This window comes from Adelges cooleyi, unplaced genomic scaffold (assembly GCF_023614345.1).
Source record: "Adelges cooleyi isolate 19-005CV unplaced genomic scaffold, UGA_ACOO_1.1 ACOO_flye_CR_arks_rails_tigmint_CR_PRNA_108, whole genome shotgun sequence".
Lineage (NCBI taxonomy): Eukaryota > Metazoa > Arthropoda > Insecta > Hemiptera > Adelgidae > Adelges > Adelges cooleyi.
This window is the reverse complement of record NW_026095761.1, coordinates 8,359,076-8,378,629: the sequence shown is the minus strand read 5'-3', so window position 1 is coordinate 8,378,629 and position 19,554 is coordinate 8,359,076. Positions and strand designations below refer to the sequence as shown.

At 28.5% G+C, this 19,554-nt stretch overlaps 3 protein-coding genes across 5 annotated transcripts; 1 reads left to right on the top strand and 2 right to left on the bottom strand.

Moving 5' to 3' along the window:
• Nucleotides 1-31: 31 nt before the first annotated feature.
• LOC126844322 (ornithine decarboxylase 1-like) lies at nucleotides 32-6,705 on the bottom strand. Of its 2 annotated transcripts, none has more exons than XM_050582445.1 (10): nucleotides 6,534-6,705; nucleotides 4,820-4,962; nucleotides 4,082-4,246; nucleotides 3,914-4,010; nucleotides 1,770-1,846; nucleotides 1,531-1,703; nucleotides 1,164-1,464; nucleotides 801-1,040; nucleotides 500-711; nucleotides 32-434 (listed from the first exon to the last, which is right to left on the bottom strand). In XM_050582445.1, exons 3-10 carry the CDS (start codon nucleotides 4,169-4,171, stop codon nucleotides 248-250), a joined length of 1,377 nt encoding a protein of 458 aa, XP_050438402.1. In that variant the 5' UTR covers nucleotides 4,172-4,246; nucleotides 4,820-4,962; nucleotides 6,534-6,705; the 3' UTR covers nucleotides 32-247. The 2 variants fall into 2 exon arrangements, with proteins under 2 accessions (XP_050438402.1, XP_050438411.1); XM_050582454.1 differs by lacking the exon at nucleotides 6,534-6,705 and adding an exon at nucleotides 5,060-5,172.
• Nucleotides 6,706-11,349: 4,644 nt separating this feature from the next.
• On the top strand, nucleotides 11,350-15,285 carry LOC126845370 (cyclin-J). Its single transcript, XM_050584032.1, has 7 exons — nucleotides 11,350-11,567; nucleotides 11,918-12,294; nucleotides 13,182-13,304; nucleotides 13,889-14,060; nucleotides 14,144-14,419; nucleotides 14,724-14,880; nucleotides 14,948-15,285. The coding sequence occupies exons 2-7, from the start codon at nucleotides 12,292-12,294 to the stop codon at nucleotides 15,105-15,107; spliced, it is 891 nt and encodes a 296-aa protein (XP_050439989.1). The 5' UTR covers nucleotides 11,350-11,567; nucleotides 11,918-12,291; the 3' UTR covers nucleotides 15,108-15,285.
• A 556-nt stretch (nucleotides 15,286-15,841) lies between these two features.
• Nucleotides 15,842-18,728, bottom strand: LOC126845334 (pseudouridylate synthase 1 homolog). 2 transcript variants are annotated; one of them, XM_050583986.1, is made up of 7 exons: nucleotides 18,377-18,728; nucleotides 18,113-18,311; nucleotides 17,648-17,814; nucleotides 17,298-17,565; nucleotides 17,112-17,212; nucleotides 16,736-17,036; nucleotides 15,842-16,137 (listed from the first exon to the last, which is right to left on the bottom strand). In XM_050583986.1, exons 1-7 carry the CDS (start codon nucleotides 18,426-18,428, stop codon nucleotides 15,894-15,896), a joined length of 1,332 nt encoding a protein of 443 aa, XP_050439943.1. In that variant the 5' UTR covers nucleotides 18,429-18,728; the 3' UTR covers nucleotides 15,842-15,893. The 2 variants fall into 2 exon arrangements, with proteins under 2 accessions (XP_050439943.1, XP_050439951.1); XM_050583994.1 differs by having other exon boundaries at nucleotides 18,113-18,304; nucleotides 18,377-18,727.
• Between the last annotated feature and the right edge of the window lie 826 nt (nucleotides 18,729-19,554).

Sequence of the window (19,554 nt, the reverse complement as noted above, 5' to 3'; positions counted from 1 at the left end):
TTATATTATGTTATGTTAAAATAAACGCAAATCCAATAAATATTGTTATATTTAGAAAATAACAAAACGTATATACTATAAGTAAATTGAGAATACATAAATATAATGATTAAAAATAATAATGTAAAATTTCCAGGAGCTGCCTCTTTACTCAATTTAGTTAATGCTAACAAAATGTAAGTCTAATTTTAAACAACAATAAAAGTGAACTAACAAAATTTTCTTATAAAAACCTACAAAATTATTATTATATTTCTGGAGAGGTAAACACGTTTTTCAAATGAAGACAAGGATATTGTCTGGTATGTTCGATATCAGTGTCGTCCCATAAATCATCATCGCTTGATTCCGCTTGTATCATTTTTATCGTAGCAACGATAGGCACAGTTGTGAAGTGATCTTCAGATATCGGCATCAGGTTTTTTAATTTATGCCTATAAAAGTTAACACGGTGGGCGTTACTATTGGTCTGGTACCAAACACACAAATTTACACTAACCAAATTCGTCGGTTGACAACGGCAAAGGTTTTGGATATGGGGAAACCATTAAATGTACAGGCGAGCGATATGGTGTATGCTCCCATATCCTCAAATGTAATCCAATCGCCCATACGCATCTGTGGCAAATTAACGGAATCGACTATTTTATCCAAAGCATCGCAAGTTGGTCCCCATATAGAACTCTTGATTACTGGACTCGCTGAATTTTCCTAATCAAACACATAATTTCCAGTACATAAAATATATCAACGAGAACGTGCAGTATATGTAATTTTAATATCTAATTTGTTTTACTTACAAACAGTGGCTTGGGCACCAAAGTTAACTGCTCGAGAAGAACACAGTTAAATGACCCGTAAACCCCTTCGTTAATAAAATACATTATGTGTTCTTCGTTTGGACGGTTCTTGATCGAATGGATTTTGGTAGCTAGAGTAAAAGCCGATGCCGCAAAATATCTACCAGGTTCTGCGATAATAATCACACCACTTGAAGGCGGAAACCATTCGTTCAGAGCGTCATTCACTATATCGGCAAACTTTAAATGATTTATCATTATTATTATTTTAATTTATTATATATATATATTTTTTTCTATACATAATAAAATATAGTTATTTATTTTAAAAGCGCCATATGATAAATAACAAACTGGACTCACTTTTTCTAATGAAGTATTCTTGTTTCCTGGAAATCCGCCGCCGATATTCAGCATGTACATATTTGAAAACCCTAGTTGTTCAGCAAGACGGAAAATGGACGCCGAAGTGGAAATAGCCCGTCGGAAAGTAATAGGTTCGTTGCAGCCAGATCCCACGTGAAAACTAACGCCCACGACGGACAAACCTAAATCTCGAGCCAATGATAACAGTGCTGGTGCTTCTGTATGAGGATCGCAACCATACTTCACACCAAGTGGATATAGCGATGAAGACACATCGCAACAAATTCGGATGACTAATCTAGAATATAAAAAAGTAATAATCATAAATGTTTCTTTTCATTTGACCATAACAAAAATGACATACTTGCAAGATGGATGAATGGACTTGATCTTGTAGAGTTCTAGTTCATTGTCAAATGTTGTTAAGTTGACACACTGACTCATAGCGTATTTAATATGTGAAGTCATTTTGGCCGGATTAGCAAATATGATTCTAGATGGATTAACTCCCAAATCCATTACTTTCTTTATTTCGACCTGATAATAATTATTATATTTTTTATACGAGGCACTTAAAATATTTCACAAGCGATAAACATTTACTTTTGAAGCACAGTCGAAACCGAGACCAAACGCTGCTAGAGTTTCCAATAAAAGTGAGTTGTCGTTGCATTTTACAGCTGTAAAAAGTATAAAAGACAAAGTAATGATAACAAATACACATTGCGAAAAATTAATATAAATATTTTTTTTAAGAGTATATTCATAGTTATTGAGTAGTTCTTTACTAGTTCATATGTATTATTTACTAACAATCATTACTGTGTTATAGAGATCCAAAAAAATACAGTTGTTAATATGTTTCAATATTTTTGGCCATGTTAATTGTTTACTTGTATTCACGATATTAGTTTTGACAGAAAGGAAAGCACATATTTTCTGTAGTGGTATTGCAGCAACAGCCACCTATCTAATTTATTATTACTTAGAGTACACTAATTGAGTTCTAAATAAGTACAAATGTTTATTATTAGTAATAATAAATAATTATATATATATATATATATATATATATATATATATATCAGTGGTATTGTTGTAAGGTATCCTTATGAATACACCCCTGTATAATAGTTATAAGCAGTAAAAATATTTATAACATATTTTGATATGTACGAGTATGTTTATATAGGTTGTAATTGATTATTGTTGGCCTTTTTTAATGATGGGCAATATATTCTAGAAGTTAAAATAGGAAAGATTGATAATAAATCAATCGGTGGTGAAATTGCTTATCCGATTTTCCTATGAAAGTTAATCCCTAATTCCAAAATTTTAAAAAACTCAATACAAATCAATGTGGTCCAGGATTCAATATGAAAAATGTTTATAACTATGATGAACCAACCGAAAAGATTTTAGTTAGTTTGGCTTTTTTCTTTTTAATAATTGAAATTTAAATAGTTTTAGAACTATGGGTGAACTTTGATTTTAATTAATTTCAATATTATAACAATCATTCCAAAAACAACAAGAATAATACATATAGCCTGTAAGTAATTTATAAATATATTTTTTCAATATTCGTATAAGTTCTTTAAAAGTAATTATGTGTTATAGTACGGTCCACAAAACTAGAAGTGTGATCGTCGCGCGCCTGGTGGCAGGATTTTGGTGGGCTAGGGGTTCAAAATCTAGTGTTTATTTGTACTGTTAGCACACATTTTTTATATAATAAATATGTATAATCAATATGAGCAATATTTATTGTATGTTATACAATAAAGGCTATAAAAAAAAAAAAAAATGTATAATATGTTATACTATAAAAAACATTTTTTTAATACAAATATACAATACATATATATAATATCAATGTACGGGTGGAATTTTTTTTTTTTGTTATTTGTACATCGTAGTCCGTAGGTTAGATTTCTTATTACCATACACATTTTTGTATCATTAATTGGAAGTAGATATTTAATGGTTTTCGACTACCTAATACCTAAATATTATAGACTGTTTGCAGGCTTTTTGCCGTAAGCGCCATAAACCAAATTGTTCAGGAGAGCCCAAAAGCCATTTAAGGGAGATTACGTTGTTCAACATTTATAAACATCGATAAAATGAATTGTATTCAATATATCGACACCAGAGTCAGCGCTATCTATGCGTCGTAATGTCCCTAACGCCAAAATGACAAAAAGTGAATTTTGAGAAATTAGTCGCTTACGCCAAATAGCCTTCTAACCGTCGATATAGTTTAAAATACATTTTGTCCATGTATTATGTAAATACCTGTGATAATATGTATTTTTTGTAGTATAATTAAATTATGTGTATGGTAAACTATGAAATATTAACATAACATCATTATGAATTATAAACACCAATAATATATAAGAATTATTTGTACGTTTTTTAAATTAATTTACGCGGAAAACTAGATGTAGAAACCCCGACGAAAATCTGCTACCAGGCGCGCGACAACGATCACACTTCTAGTTTCGTGGACCTTACTATAGTATTTAATACTACAAATACAAATTAAGATAAGAGCTATAATAACTCCATTGAATATATTATTATTTTCATTTACACATAAATGACATACTTTACTTTTGGTTTTACAATAATTTATTTTTTATTATTATTGTATTCGATAAATGCATAAGCGATTGATTTCTTCACATTAATTATTAATTATATTTCTTATATTTAATAGTGTTGATTGAAAAAAACCTTACCATAAAAAGGTTTCACACGAGGCATTTTTTTCTTCCATATTTTAACTTTGTTTACAAGATCACCAATATCAAATATAAAAAACGCATCAGCTATTTCCTAAGAATAAACCACACACGTTAACAAACAAAAGATAAAAATCATTCGGAAAAATATTGTAAAACACTAACCTTTGTTCTAACTATATCTTTAATGATTTCTTCAACAGTAATATTGTTATCAACAACATGGATTTGTTCTTCAAGTCCACAAATTCTCATGCTTATTTTGCTAGCGCAATGCAACTTATGCTTGATATATTACAATATTGTTAGTCAGCAAATCAAAGAGGTAAACTGTAAAACAAGAAAACGGTTAAACTGTCCGTAAAACATTCTCCATGGTGTTTACCATACCACATTATGAATTATGTTAATTAATTATAATTGAGTATGTCAAAAAAAAAACATAATATGACTCAAGTTTTAATAACTTGATTTTAATTATTACAAAATATTGTTAATACATGAGCATTAGCAGACTTTAATGCTAATAATGACTGATTTTATGGTATAGTATATAACAGTTTTGATATTACACTTATTAAATATAAAAATATAGAATGTTATAAATCGCCCTGATTAAATTATAGTACAAAGTACAAATATTTTTAATGTAATAATAATATTTGAGTGTTTAATATAAAGCAGGAAGTAACGTCACACATATAAATTACGTTATATTGATTCGCGCGAACCCTGTTTTACACAACAAATTACAGGTGGGTAGCGTCCTCTTAATAAATTATACATAAATAACCTAATTAGCTTATGTCATCATAATCTACAAATTATTAAAAAGTATAAATATACCATTTATTCAAACGATTTTATATAAAATTAAATTAAGAATTGACAAAAACTACTTACGAGGCAGCTTAGTAGTGTTATTTTAGGCAACAGCTTAGCAGTCGATTACGTAAATAATGTCAGCAAAACCACGGAGGATCTACGTTTAATGCTGACTGCCAAGCGTTTCCTATGGCAAGGCAATTTACCAGCTGACACTGTCCCTGTAAATTAAACAAGCTAAATAAGTAAAATGAATAATAATGAGAACAATGAATTATTTGTATTTATATTATTGATGTGAAAATCAAAATATCCTACCCAGGTATTGTATAATATACAATAGGTAATAGCATAATAGTTAAATAAAATTGTTTTATGTTTATATATAAAACAAAATAAGAACCAACTTTGTCTGCAGACAGAGTTAAAATGTTAAATGTCAAGTGTTATACATCAATACTTTCCCAAAAACTTGATTGATTTATCTTATCATCATTTGTGTGTAAAAAGGTCAAAGACTAACTTTTATCTAGCAACTAACTATATATTATTTTCAATATTTTAAATTTCTCCAAAAAAAGTGCTACAATTATTTATCTTACTATTTTTAACTTAAATATATTGAAAATATTTCTTCAAAAAAATAAATAATTGTAGTTTTCTTTTTTTACTATTAATTATAGTAAAATATATATATATATATACCATAAATCTTAATCACGTACCGAGATAAATTAAAATAAATATTATAGAGAACAAGTCACTTCAACGGTAAAAACAAATATCACTAATTAAACAAAAGTTATGAACAACCACATCAACAGGTGAAGTGTTTTGTTTAAATTACATATTACCTAATGATTAGATTTAATTAAACCTAATAAAGACATAAAAAAAAATTTATTTTTAGTTAGAATGTTGTCATAATTTTATTTAAAATGTCAATGTTTTAGATCCTGATTATCCTCCCTTCGTTAGATATAAAGATTATTGTTTAGAGTGCTATAGTTTTTATTATCGTTATTTTAAATAAAAAAATATCTAAAAAAAATTATTGCAACAATAAAAAATTCTTTATAACATTATAACTTTAATTATGCTTAACTACACACAATAAATAATTCCATAATTGATTTTATTACATTGATTTTGAATTTTGTTTTTTTATTACAATATTTTTGTCATTATAAAGGCTTTAAATATATATATTATTTATATACAAATGTATGTTATACTATATGCAGATATTGTACGTCAATTTAAGAATAATAATTACTAATTTAACAAATATATTACGCAAATACAGATAATCAATACATTTTATCTAAACAGTAGAAATATATACGACAGGTAAATATTATCTTATAAATAATAAATATTAAAATATATGTTTATTACAATCTCATTGTAAAAGATAAGATTAATCAGCTCAGTAACTAATTGAAAATATGTATCTAAACAGTAACATAAAGCAATAATGTGGCCACAACTCTAATTCTCACAATAGTGTTAAGTTCTGCCAAATCCAGATTCTAAAAATAGTATTAGTAGAAGCTGTACAAATCTGTAGTGCAAAATGCTTAACATAAAGAGTATTAATATCGTTAAAGGGTAAACATATTAAAACGATGTGTGATAACATTTTGTGTAGAGGAAGTATTGTAATGCTGAGAAAGCTGGTGCTAACTAGATATTTTATATATATTTATTTAACTTTTTACATTCGTCCGCAGACAACGATAGGTTTTCACGTTTGTAATTAGACTGGTAACAACAATTAACGAACGCTTACCTTAGAAGTGGAACACCACCCTAACTGAATTTTGTTAATTGGCGAAATTTTGACTGTAGGTTAAAAACAGATAGAAATGAAAAAAAAACATATATTCTGAAACGTTGCGACAGGCGAGTGCGTTTTATCGAAATGAATCATGCAGATTGCAGCCGCTGAGATAATTATTATATTACAATGTTATATATTATCAATAAAAAAAAAAGTATAGGAAAAACGTATATGGAATTGAACACATGGGAACAGTGTGTCCATTATGTCTGATATGGAATAACCAAATTTATCGTAATCAGCATAGTCATGATATAACTAACAAGGTATGTTCTTAGCTTATCACAAAAATACGAGTTTTGGTTCCAGTTCGCGCTGGTAGTCACGGCTGTTTTTGTTATCATAAAATATCGGTCAGAATGTCATGGATAAATAAACCATTTATGTCATAGATTATGCTAAATACATTTAATTACGGTCCAAACAAACTTCTATACTAAAATAGTAATAATAGGATTAAGGTATAAACCAATGATAGTCGATATTAATACGGTATTTTCCATTTGCCCCAGGTTTCAACTCCGATTAGAGTTTAAACTACTATTGTAAAACAGGCACTTAGTGTAGAAGTCTTAACCAGACCATTGATTAAATACAAATAAATAGCCCACGGCAATGTCAATTTTGGAAACACGACCTATTTTAATAGTATTCTATAGTATTAAAAAAATATCCATCAATTAAATTTAAAGAAAACGTCAATGTTTATACATGCATTTTCAATTCACACCAACGTAACTCATAAATAACTAATAAGGAAAATATATTTTTAAGAATAATAATTATTTACATTTTTATTTATTTTTGCCGTGTCGAAGAAAACACAGCCGACCCGGATCAAAGATTATATCGTGTATCACTAATCACACACTGCAATATTAAGATAAGAATTTCTGGTGGCGTTCGACGCTCCCATATAATAGACGGGCATGGACGGTCGAACGCCATTAATAATTTTTTTTTCTATTATATTATTTAACTACATCTGTGGTTGTTATTAATCTCTGTTAAACATTTAATTTAAACAAATAAATTTTCATATGACAAAATAGCAATTAAACATTGCCTTTTCTGTTATAATTTAATCAATAATAAAATATATTGACTAAACTGAATCGTAAGTTCAATTACATAAGATGTTATAAGGTCAATTTATATCAAATATATTTTTACTGTGAAAATTTGTTTATTAAACCTAATTAAATATTGACTAATACGTCCAAATACCTACAATTTAATATGAGAATTATAAGAGTGTCTTATTAATCAAGTGAAATAGGTTCTCTCATTGATTTTTTTAGAAATCTTAAATTTTACCTTAAATACAAGCACATAAAATAGTAAAAAAATGTCAGAATTAAACTATAAATTGTGAATGTTGGGTTAAAAATATAAAAAAACCGACGAGAGAATCTAAATAAAGTTCTCATTAGGTATTTTAAATATGTAAAGAATATGTTCTACGATTATTATTTAGTCGATAGAAGAGAATATGCGAAACTCTGTATGAATTTTTTTTTTAATCGCTGTCAAAGATGTGGTAGTCTGAAAAATAATTTCCGAAAAAGAGTGCTAATTACAGAACTAATAATTACACGTCACAGTTCAACCTTTAAATAAGGATTTTGTAAAAAAAAATTGCCTATACTTCACTCGTCATTAAATCAAATAAAGCGTTTTCTAAGTAGACGGAAGTATATTTTTTAGATAAAAAACAAAAAATATCAAAATTTACAAATTTTGTGATGTCTGTGATGTCCAAAAGTCTGCGAGGTCGGCGAGTAAAGTCTGGTCCACACTAAGGTAACATAGACCAACATTAATGTGTTGCAGTATGTTGCTTTCCATTTGTTTCCATGTTTGATAAAAAGTGAAACATGTGGCAACTAATGAATGTTGCCTTAGTGTGGACCGCAAACATAGGATATTTTTAGTTTAGCAGAGCGAAGCGAGCGAGTGCTAAAACACTGTGACCGGCCGTCCTGTAGGGGCTATAGGGGGGTGCGTAAAGGCAGGTAGACGCGGGGGGCAAGTAATCACTTCGTTAGAAGTTGCAGTAATGTGTAGTGTTATTTATTTTATCTAATTACCTTCTGGTAATGAAAAAATGGGGAGGGGGGGGGTGAACAATATATTGTAGTCTCAATTACTCAAAGCAACGAGGGCGATTTGAGGGAGGAGGTAGTATTCTAAACCCTCCTGAAATGATTTTCCATCAATGACTACTTTTCAATGGAATGAACTACAGATTTAGTGATTTTTATGGTTCGGCTTCCATACTACTGAATTTCTGACTGCCGTTTATAAGGGGCGGACTTTTAACATGACGTGTGTCATCTAATTGTACTTAATCAATGACCAGACTCACGAGAACCTACTCTAGAGCACCACATTGTTGCTGGCTTTCAGCAGCTAATTGCTATAAATATTTTGTCGTTGTTGCGACATACAAACTTTATAACGCAAAAAAAATATATACTTAAGTTGTTATAATATAACAGGTTTGTGCTCCTAAATGCAATATAAAAAAAAAATCCATTATTTTCCCCAAAAAAATATGGACTTAATATCTAGACTGTTTAACTATAACCATAGACTATATTATAGTTATATAGTTCGTGGTTTAACCAAGTATCACGGCAAAAGTAAATTGTGATAACATTTTTAAAAAATTAACATCAATAAAATAAAATAAATATATGATCCAAAATATTTAAAACTTAAAATACATTTAAAAAACGATTAATGCATTTTATTGAACTCTGCACAGGTAGATAATTAATCTAAACTACTAATGAGAATTTAAATTTTTTTTAATTTTCACTACACTGTTTTGTTTTGGAATACATAAGCTTAACGGACAACGAATCGGCCATTTCTATCAGCGTCTCAGCCGGCATGTGACAATCGTAGATGATCTCTTTGCTGACTGGCTGATTAGTGTTTTCGAATGGCGTCGACACGTACACAAACGACTGAAAATATTTTGTGATATTTATATCAAGATCCTAGGCTCACTTAATAGGTATAAGTGTGGTTATTTTTGTATGATTTGTTTTATCAATATCACGAATGCCATACTTAGACGGATTGGATTAGACATATTGGTAAAGAACACTTTGTATGTGTTTATTTTTAAGACTAAACTGTAGACAGTACAAGTGAATATGAGACTTTTTTTATCGATAATTATATTTTTAATTTATCAATTAGTTTTGGTGCTGAAATGGTCACGTTGGTTAATGATAATAGTATATAATTTGTTCATGACAAATCATGAATTTAAAGTTTTTTTTTTAAATAAAAAGTTATATTTATGTTGTTTTTTAATTGCTGTGACTTTTTTGTTTGACAACAGTTTAGTGAAAAAAATTGGCCTTAATCTATTTATTGGCAATACGTTCACTTGGCTAGTTATTTTGAATCAATTTATTAACCATTCATTTGCGTTTGTTCGTTGTGAAAACAACACATAATTAAAAAAATGTAACATCAAGTAAACTTCATGATAAATTCAAATCTGTTTTCAGATTACTTATCGGACCACTGGTTCAGCCTGTGTGATGGACAAAAATGTATTATTATATTAACTAAAATGGCTTTTACTCATAGACAAAATCATTTAAATTAAAAATAATACCATGAAGCTTATACAAATTAACCGGTAAATTAATTAACATGGTCGAAATTTATTAAAACCACTTTTTTCTTAAATATTGCCTGTATAAAACTGGTAAAAATGGTCGGTATCCAGAGGCCTTAGGAGATTGCATGCGGTCTTTTTTTAAGGAGTTTTGAATAGGCAATATTTAAGAAAAAAAAGGTTTTAATAAATTTCTACCATGTCAGTTAATTTTCTGGTTAATTTGTAAAAGCTTCAAGTTATTATTTTTAATTTGTATAATTGTTTCTGTGAGTAAAAAATCATTTTGGCTTATTTTAGACCAAAAGTTATATTTTCCATTTTTGAATATTAAAACCCAATTTTTTGTATAAAAAAAAGAGAAAAATCAAAAAACCGTTTTATACAAAACCTAGTAAAGTTGCCAAAGAACTGATATATCTTTACAGAATAGAAACTATCTTCGGATAGGTTAGATCGGACCATCTCAAGTAGTCAACATTTTAGCTTCGATGCGGCATCTGAGAAGGAATTTTTTTTTCTTAGTTTTAGGCATTTTGGTCTAAAACTACAAAAAACCGATCGCATGTAATCCTCTTAAGTATGTTTAATAATAAGGGGGATAACATTAACACTTGTCAGAAATAACATGAGGGTTTATGAAACAACGAAGAAAAAAAGATTATGAAAAAAGTTGAAGTTGAGATCGGAGAAACAGAATTTTAAAAGAAGACGGTAAAAATTGGGCGTACCGTGCTTTAAAATTGTAATTGCGGTCTGACTATTGTAGTAAAATAATAATAATAGACAACAATAATAATTAGATTAATTATACATGCATGCTTTGGAGAAAACTATTTCCCGAATATTGATGCCAGCAGAGGTACCCTCGTCAATGTTTACAGACGAGCGTAGGTAGAATCTCCTCTTACCAGCGGGAATTCCGCATACAAATGTTACCATTTTTGTGTATAGCACTTATTATCTGTGTATTATTATAAAATCAATGCTACTGGCAATATAATAATATTACAGCTAGAGTAGTTTCTATAGTGTGACTATCTATAAATAACCAATGTGTTTATTTGACATTTAATAAAGAAAAAACAACTTTTTCTACAGCCAAGTGCCGACGCAAATCTGAAATCACGAAAAGACGGACGATGGTCTAATGTCTAGTCGTTTTTAGTGCAGGTACTTCACAGGTGATATTGACTGTGAAAAATGGAAATAATCGTTAACGATAACAAAATCTAAAAAGGATAGTGGTGTAAAATTGAAATAAGTAATTACATATATATATAAAAACAATTTATTGATCGAAAGCCTCAGTTACACGGACCATTGGCTATAAATTACAGGTTATCTTACATACTATTGAATAGTACCTATTTAGTACAATTATCTTTAAAAACAGTTAATTATATACAATTGTTATTTACATATTAAGTTTATGCAAGTCGATTAGCGAAATGAAATTGATAATTTTTTAGGTGTCGGCACAGGGCCCTAGGATTTCCCATAGTAATTATATTAGTAGTTATTATATTCAACATATTTATCTAATGTCCGTGAAAATCGATAGGTTATACGACAAGGGGGGTTAACACTGTAGGTTTTATTATTGTCATTACTACATGTGTATATATATATATATATATATATTATTACATGTGTAATATAAAAATTATACTGTGATTTATTTTTCTAGCTTGTCACAGAGCGGTGGACGGGTCTATAACGTTAATAATATTATAGACCTGTTACAACTTACATTACATTATACGGCTTAAGTTTACTTGTGTGATGTGTCCCCCGGTTGTGTGCTTTTGAACGAAATAATTTTCACGTTAAAACTCGGTAAAATATTATCGTAAACAGTATATTATTATATTAGTGAATTAATTATTATTATTTCAAACGTCTAAAAACCACCGAACGTGCACACGCTTATCACGGGAACCGTTTGAAAACAAAACAGTACGACCGTTAATCGTCTAATATCGCACTTCGCACGTTTGAACTTCGAATAACGGCCAAGAGAGAAGTTTCAAGCACAGGGCCGACTTACGTACACAAGAAGTAATGGTAAGAGCTAACAACGAGCACGCACGGTTCTATCAATTAATTTTTCCGTACACTTTTTTTTTAGTTCTGATAAAAAGTATACTTGACACAAATCACAATATACCTTTACAAAAGTCACCTAGGTAACACTTAATGATAGTTTATTGAACTATAAACCAGCTATTAGAAAAAAAAAACATTAGTAGGAAAATCAAAATAACACAATTTGCTGACGTTAGATAAAAGAAAGTGTAAAAATGATGCAAACTCGATGTAACAATTTTTTAGGTAATTTTCGTTTGGTTGTGCTGTTCAGTTTCTTAAAACGTTTTTAAAGCTAAAAATATCATTATCAACTTTTTTTTATTTTGCTGTGGAACTAGTAATTTACTAATTCCAATAATATTTTTTGTTAGCATTTATTGTCAATAAACTAAATAATTAAATTACATTCATAGTATTGACCAACTCTACTTTGAAATAAGTGAATTTTTTTTTTCCATATTCTAGTGATTTCAAATTTGTATTTTAACAATCATTTATCAATTGACAGTTTTATTATTTATTTGACCATTTTACAACTTTTTACCTCTCAACATACTAATATTGTACAAATAATACTGCCAAAAAAGTCTTTAAAATTTTTTTTGAGAAATACCAAGCAAGTTGTAATAATAAGTCGTGTAGTGATGAATACCTAACCATATTACGGTCCCCAACACATTATATTCTTTTATAAGTATTTTGCTAAAAATAAGGAATTTGAAAAAATTCTTTAACCCTAAACAAATGTTTTTAATGTTGGGTAATCCGATAGAACATATTTCAACACAATTTACTATTTATGATTTATACAAGTATATATTTTTTGTTTATCGTTCTAATTATATTGAATTATTTTACTCAAGGCATTAAACCACCAGAAACATACTGACAAATGGTGGGAGACTGAATATAGTTATAATATACATTCGTACCTTCAATGTCGAGAAGTAAAATGGAGAATGATCTATGGAGCAAGATCACCGCAGGTAATTTATAATTTCAACCATATTTTGTAGCTTTAATATTATTATTGGCATGTAGATTAAATATTATACTATCCATAGGCGATATTAATATAATGCAACACTTTCTAATACCTACATGTTCCTGGATTTAAAAATGGTAAATACAATTATAAAATTTAAAAAAAAAGAGCGTCAAATCAACATATAAATCATACTTCTATATTTATATAATATTATATCTAATTTATTTTATTAACTAAAAAAAGTATTCAATCAATTAACTTACAATTCAGTCGAAAAAGGGCAAACGTTTGTTTTTTATTAAATGTACTACAATACCTATAATTTTTTAAAAAAATTTGTTTTAACGGTTGTTAAATCTATAAAATATTTTTGGGTCGAAAAATGATACAAAGTACTTGTAGGCAAAAGTTAAGCATTTTTGTGTCTACATTTGTTTTTTAAAATATTTTTTAAGAAAATCATGATTTTCAATTGGTTTAGGTCCCTCATTTACTACAAAGTAGGTTTTATAATTGTATTATTTATGTAATGAAATAATAATTAAACGCAAATAGTCATAAAGGCTTTGTACAATTTTTCAGATTCACATGCGACCTATATTATTAAAAACCATAAAAAATATTTCCAAAAGATGTGAAATGTCAAATGTCAGTATTCATTTAGCTGTTACCTTATTAGATTTCTTTATGGATCATCACGATTTAAAATTTGACACTATCATGTTAGTATCGTTTGCTTGTTTAACATTAGCCGGTAAGTGATAATTGCTAAAGTGTGGGTTTTTAATTGTATTTCACAAATTGTTATTGCCTACATTTTGTTTCATTTGTCGATAGCAAAAATTGAGGAGCACTGTTTAAGTATACCAAAATTGAATAGCATGCGCAATGTCATTAGTAAAGATGTTACTAATTTGCATTTTCGAAAGGTGGAAATGAAAATTCTGATGTTCTTCGACTATAGTGTCACTGTGCCAACGGTTGCACATTTTATAGAAATTTATAAAGAATATTTTTACACCGACAGAGATTTTTGCAATCATCCCGCAGCAGATATGATAAAAGAAAAATTTCAGACCATGATTCTTTTTTACCAGGATTTATCGTTAGAAAGTCAGTATTTTGTTTAATTTTATTATTGTATACATTTATATTTTTTGATATGTTGAAAAAAAATGTAAAAAATATTCAACATTTCATAACTATATCTAAATATTAACCAGTGACAAAATCGATTCAAAGTCTTACGTTTAAATAACATGAGAGTTTCAATAGGCTGTAGTTGTTGTATTTCAGGTTCACAAACAATTTCAAAAATTTTGGTTTTGTGCTAAATCTCCTCACTAAAAATAGTACTTAATAATTAATCAATATATTCATGTAATTTTTTTTAATTTCCTTATATTTTTTATTGCAGACACCAAATTGATTTCATATAATCCTTCTATGGTAGCGGCCAGCATTGTTCTGACTACCAGACACACGCTTGAAATGGTACCTTGTTGGACGGCAAAATTACGTAGCATAACGGGGTATTTGAAAAAAGATCTCGTAAAATGTTGTTCACTTCTAGGGTAAATAACTATATACTTAATTAATTAATTCTAATTATGAAATACATGGAAAAATACCACTTTGCAGAAGGAATGTTATGCAGCATCGTAAATATAATATGTCTGTGGATGAAGGATATCGTAGTTCTTCGCCTGGTTTCCAATCACCTGTTCTTGTGACGACTAAAAAGAGGAGAAGTTATACCGATACTACGGATGTTGTTTCGGCAAAACGAATGGCGCTTTAATAGTATTTAGACTGATTTGAGTTTCTCAAAAAAATATTTCTTGATCTTCCATCTTGTGTACTCAAGCCTATTTTTTCAAATCCTAATTTTTTTTTTTACATAAAATTATTTTCTTATTAAAAAAATATATTGTGTGATATTTATTTCTTAATAGCTCAATTGTTGAGACTGATTCTTTGTATTGTTAGCATTTTTGTTTTGTTATTATAAACGAATAGCATTTTATTTTTTATTTATTTGCTTTAAGCAGACAACAAATAGTCAAAATATATGCTAATATTTAATTAATATACTATATATATACATGTTTGTTGTATCAAATAAAATATTTAAAAAAAATTGCGTAATTACAATCCATTTAATGATCCTAAACAAGTTTTAATAATCCCAATATTATGAAAAAGTAATGTTTTTTTATCATTGGGACAGAGTGGCAATTAAATAATTCTATGAAATTACAATTTGAACATTTAAGACTCCTAAGCAATTTATTAAAAGATGTATTATCGAAATTACAACAATATTTGAATATAGTTAGAGAAAAAAAGTTAAAACAGTAGTATAGTAGTAATTATATTTGTAGATATTGATACCTATTTTGTATGGTTTTTGCAATTATCGTAAATAAATGAGGAACTAGGTAAAGCAATAATATGCTTATAAATGGAACAAAAGAGTACAGTACAGTCCATTTACAGATAGGTATTTAGAAGAAAAAAAATGTAAAGCCAATATACATGTTATAAAAGATATATATTAATGTATTATTTAATTGTCCAATTTACTTTATACTTTATTTTCAGAGCTTAGAGCTTGTGCGGCATCAGCGAGGGTCGAAAGGTTGTCAGGGGGTATGTCTCCGCTTGTGTCTAACGAGTCTAATTCTTCTTTTTCTATTAATTCTGCGGCTGCTTGTAAAGTCGCCAATCCTGGACTGTTAGTGTCATTGTTAGTATCAGACTTCATGTGACGATGTTCATTTCGTAAATCAAATGTATGTAGTGGCAGCTGCTCCAACCATAACAGCATTCTTTTAAATAACGATTAAGGCAGAATAACTTCCAAACAAATTAAAATAAAATAATATAATACACAAATATTATTTAAATAAATAAATCAAACAAAAACAGTGTTTGGAAAGAAAGTATTAAAAATTATTAATGTGTTCTTTTTAAAGAACAAGCTCTTGACCACATTGTTCTTGTCGAACATAAACAATTTTAAAAATGTTTATTTAACATAAATTCTCAGAGAAAACAAATTAAAATTTTGTCAAAATGTATTTACTGACTGAATTAGTTTTTTTTTTTAGTTTTGGATTTTGGACATTCCCCTGTACAAGTTGAATACTTGATAGTGATTTTTAAAAAAAAGTATAAGCATCTAAATAAAATAATATGTTTAGTTTTAAAATATAAGAAATAATACAAGACCGTCAATTGTAAAATGCTAACTTTATTTAATGTTTTCATAATTTAAAATACTTAGAGCCGTAATAAAATGGTATGACAACAACTTTTAACTGCAAAATAACTGAAGCTTTTTCCTAGAGACCGAATACTCCAAACATTTAAGATATTTATGTCAAAATGTCTACAAACACTGCCAAAAACATTACAAAAGGATACGAGCTTTCTTCTTTTTCTACTTTTGTTATAGTAGGTAAAATGTGTTTCTCTCTAAATTGTTGAACTTGTTCGTTGAGCTCAACAAAATCTAGCCGGTCGTGTATACCGTCACTGCCAAATCGTTCATTGTATTTGTCATAGTGAACTTCTTCTAAAACTAAACCTAAACCAGGCGCGATGGGTAAATCTAAACGATCGTGATTCCACGAACGCTCTATTACATCAAGCTTGGCCACGCCTCGACAAATTGCAATAATAACTCCAACCATTTTGCGTATTTGATGAAGCATAAAACTCTGACCTAAAAATAATAATAATAAATACGATAATAAGATTACAAATAATATTGTTATGAGATAATATAAACAAAGAATACCTCTGACATATAAAGATATTAATTCAACACCATCTTTTTCAAAAGGCTTATCGCAGTAAAAACTAACCATATATCTTTGAGCACTGGGATCACCTGGCTTTCTACGAATCATACATGGGAGTGTTTAAATAGATTTTACTTCATTTATTAAACAAACATTCTAATAACTTTTTTTTTGTTTATTACTTTTTAGATGTATAATTGTGATAGTTATGACATCCAAGAAAATTCTTTACAATCTCATTAATTCTATTACTAACAGTCGAATCAATACGATAGTTAAGATCTAACGATGCTTCTGGTGGCGCAAATGCAAATGTTGGACATGTGTATGAATATGTTCGTCCGTCGCATGAATTCTTACTGTTGAAACCTTTAGTTACTCTTCTTATATCTAGTACTCTAATTTGGTCGGGTAAAGATGCATTTATCATTTCTTTTTGTACATCTTCAGCTGTCCGATTATAAAAAAAAAATTGATTACAATTTAAGTTGGAAAAGCCAATACTTTTTTTAATATAAAATAACCATCTTACGTAGTAAAAGTGAAATTACTTGACGCAGGGCTGAAACTCCTTTATCGGTTCTAGCTGCTCGTTGAAATTGCATCGTTTGAATCTGTTCAAAACCCTCATCAGTTATTAAGTTATTGACTTTTAACGCTAGTAACAACTCTTCTTCTACTGTCTTTGTTCCTTTATTCCTTTAATAAAATATTGTAGTGTTATTATACAAGGAAAAAAAAATCTGTAAATGTCGTTTAGACATGACATATTATTATAATTATTTTTAGAGAAGCCTCTTTAAAAATAAGTCATTATTTTTTTGGTTTTTGTTAAAGCTACATTAGCTATGACTATTAGCTTGAGGGATGGATTTTGACTGAGTAAGCTAGAAACCATCATGCCATGGGTTGCCACTAAGAATATTAAAAGCCTCATATAGTTTATTTTTTCTATACACGTTAACAACATTTTTAAGAATAGTACACGAATATATACCTTTGTAAACCTAAATATCCTAGTCCAGAATATGCCAACAATATAGCACATTTCTTCCTTTTGATCCTAGGTTCTATACACTGTTTCTTAGCGGAAACCGACTCATCATCTTCAGACAACGCATGTTTTTGTGGGAGTATTGGATCGGACACCATTGTACGTACGTTAATTAAAGGACGAATCGACGATTTCCTATAAACTAATAAAAATGTTCAATTCGATCGACAGCAATTTATTTATAAAATTTGTTATGCATCATTTTACCTGGGTTTACGGGTAAAAAGTTTCTAAAAAAAACGCGAGCAAATAATACCATTTAGCAAATTTTTATTCGCCTTTATAAGCGAAGTCAAAAAAAAAAAAAAAATTGTTTAACAATGTAAATCAAATTATATAAATACACGATGGACCACAACAAATATAATCTTATCCTAAACAATAAACCCCAAAAATAAAAATATTCGAACTGATTTACCGTATCGCTTAATTATTAACGTAAGTTAAGTTTTAACTTATTCAATAATTTACAATTTATAATAATAAACTGAAATTGAAATTTAAACGTATAAAATATTGTAACTATATTGCACAGGTAATATTGTGCTCTGCTTTGGTAAAAACTAAAAATGAAAATGTGAAAATGATTACCATTTGGTAATTGTCAACCTTTAACCTGGTTATTGATAACATTAAATGGTAAATAAATGTCCAGTGCAACGTTTCTCGAACAACTGTGACTTGAGTAAGCCACAGACTACAACCAACGACAAACCCATAGTGTTATATTATTACACTGGAATCTGGATTAATCTATAAAACATAGTGTGCTGCAATTGATAAACAATTTGTAATTTATTACACATATTATACATATTTTAATAGTTATGCTTATTTGTGTGTTTTTTAATTTAAGTTTGTAAAAATCGATACACAATATGTTTTTAAATATATTGTACTTTCTGTTCCTGAAAGTTGAATCTGGGATGAAAAACATTAAACGGTGTTTTTTTTTTTCATTGTAGGATTTAAACCACTTGTAAAATTTCCTTATCAGGCGCAAAATCATACTACTACATGTGCATGAATGTAACACTGTTGCACAACTATAATTATTTATGCTCATATAATGCTGCCTATATTTACCTGCTATTTTAGAACCAAAAATTAGATTTCGAAAATTTTACATCTTAATAACAATCAAAATGGTCGTAAATACACGTTATATGATTGTCAATTTATCAATAAAATAATAGTTCACTTCTATTTTGTATTCCGTTTCAATAATGTTTTTTGCATCATCTAAGTAGTCTTGAAAATTTATTAATACCAACATTTTGCAACTAAGTAATTTAAAAAAAAGTCTTTTTACTTTAAAAAAAAACACGGATAAAATACATCAATAGGAAATTATAACCATTAAGATGTATAATAATATAAATGTT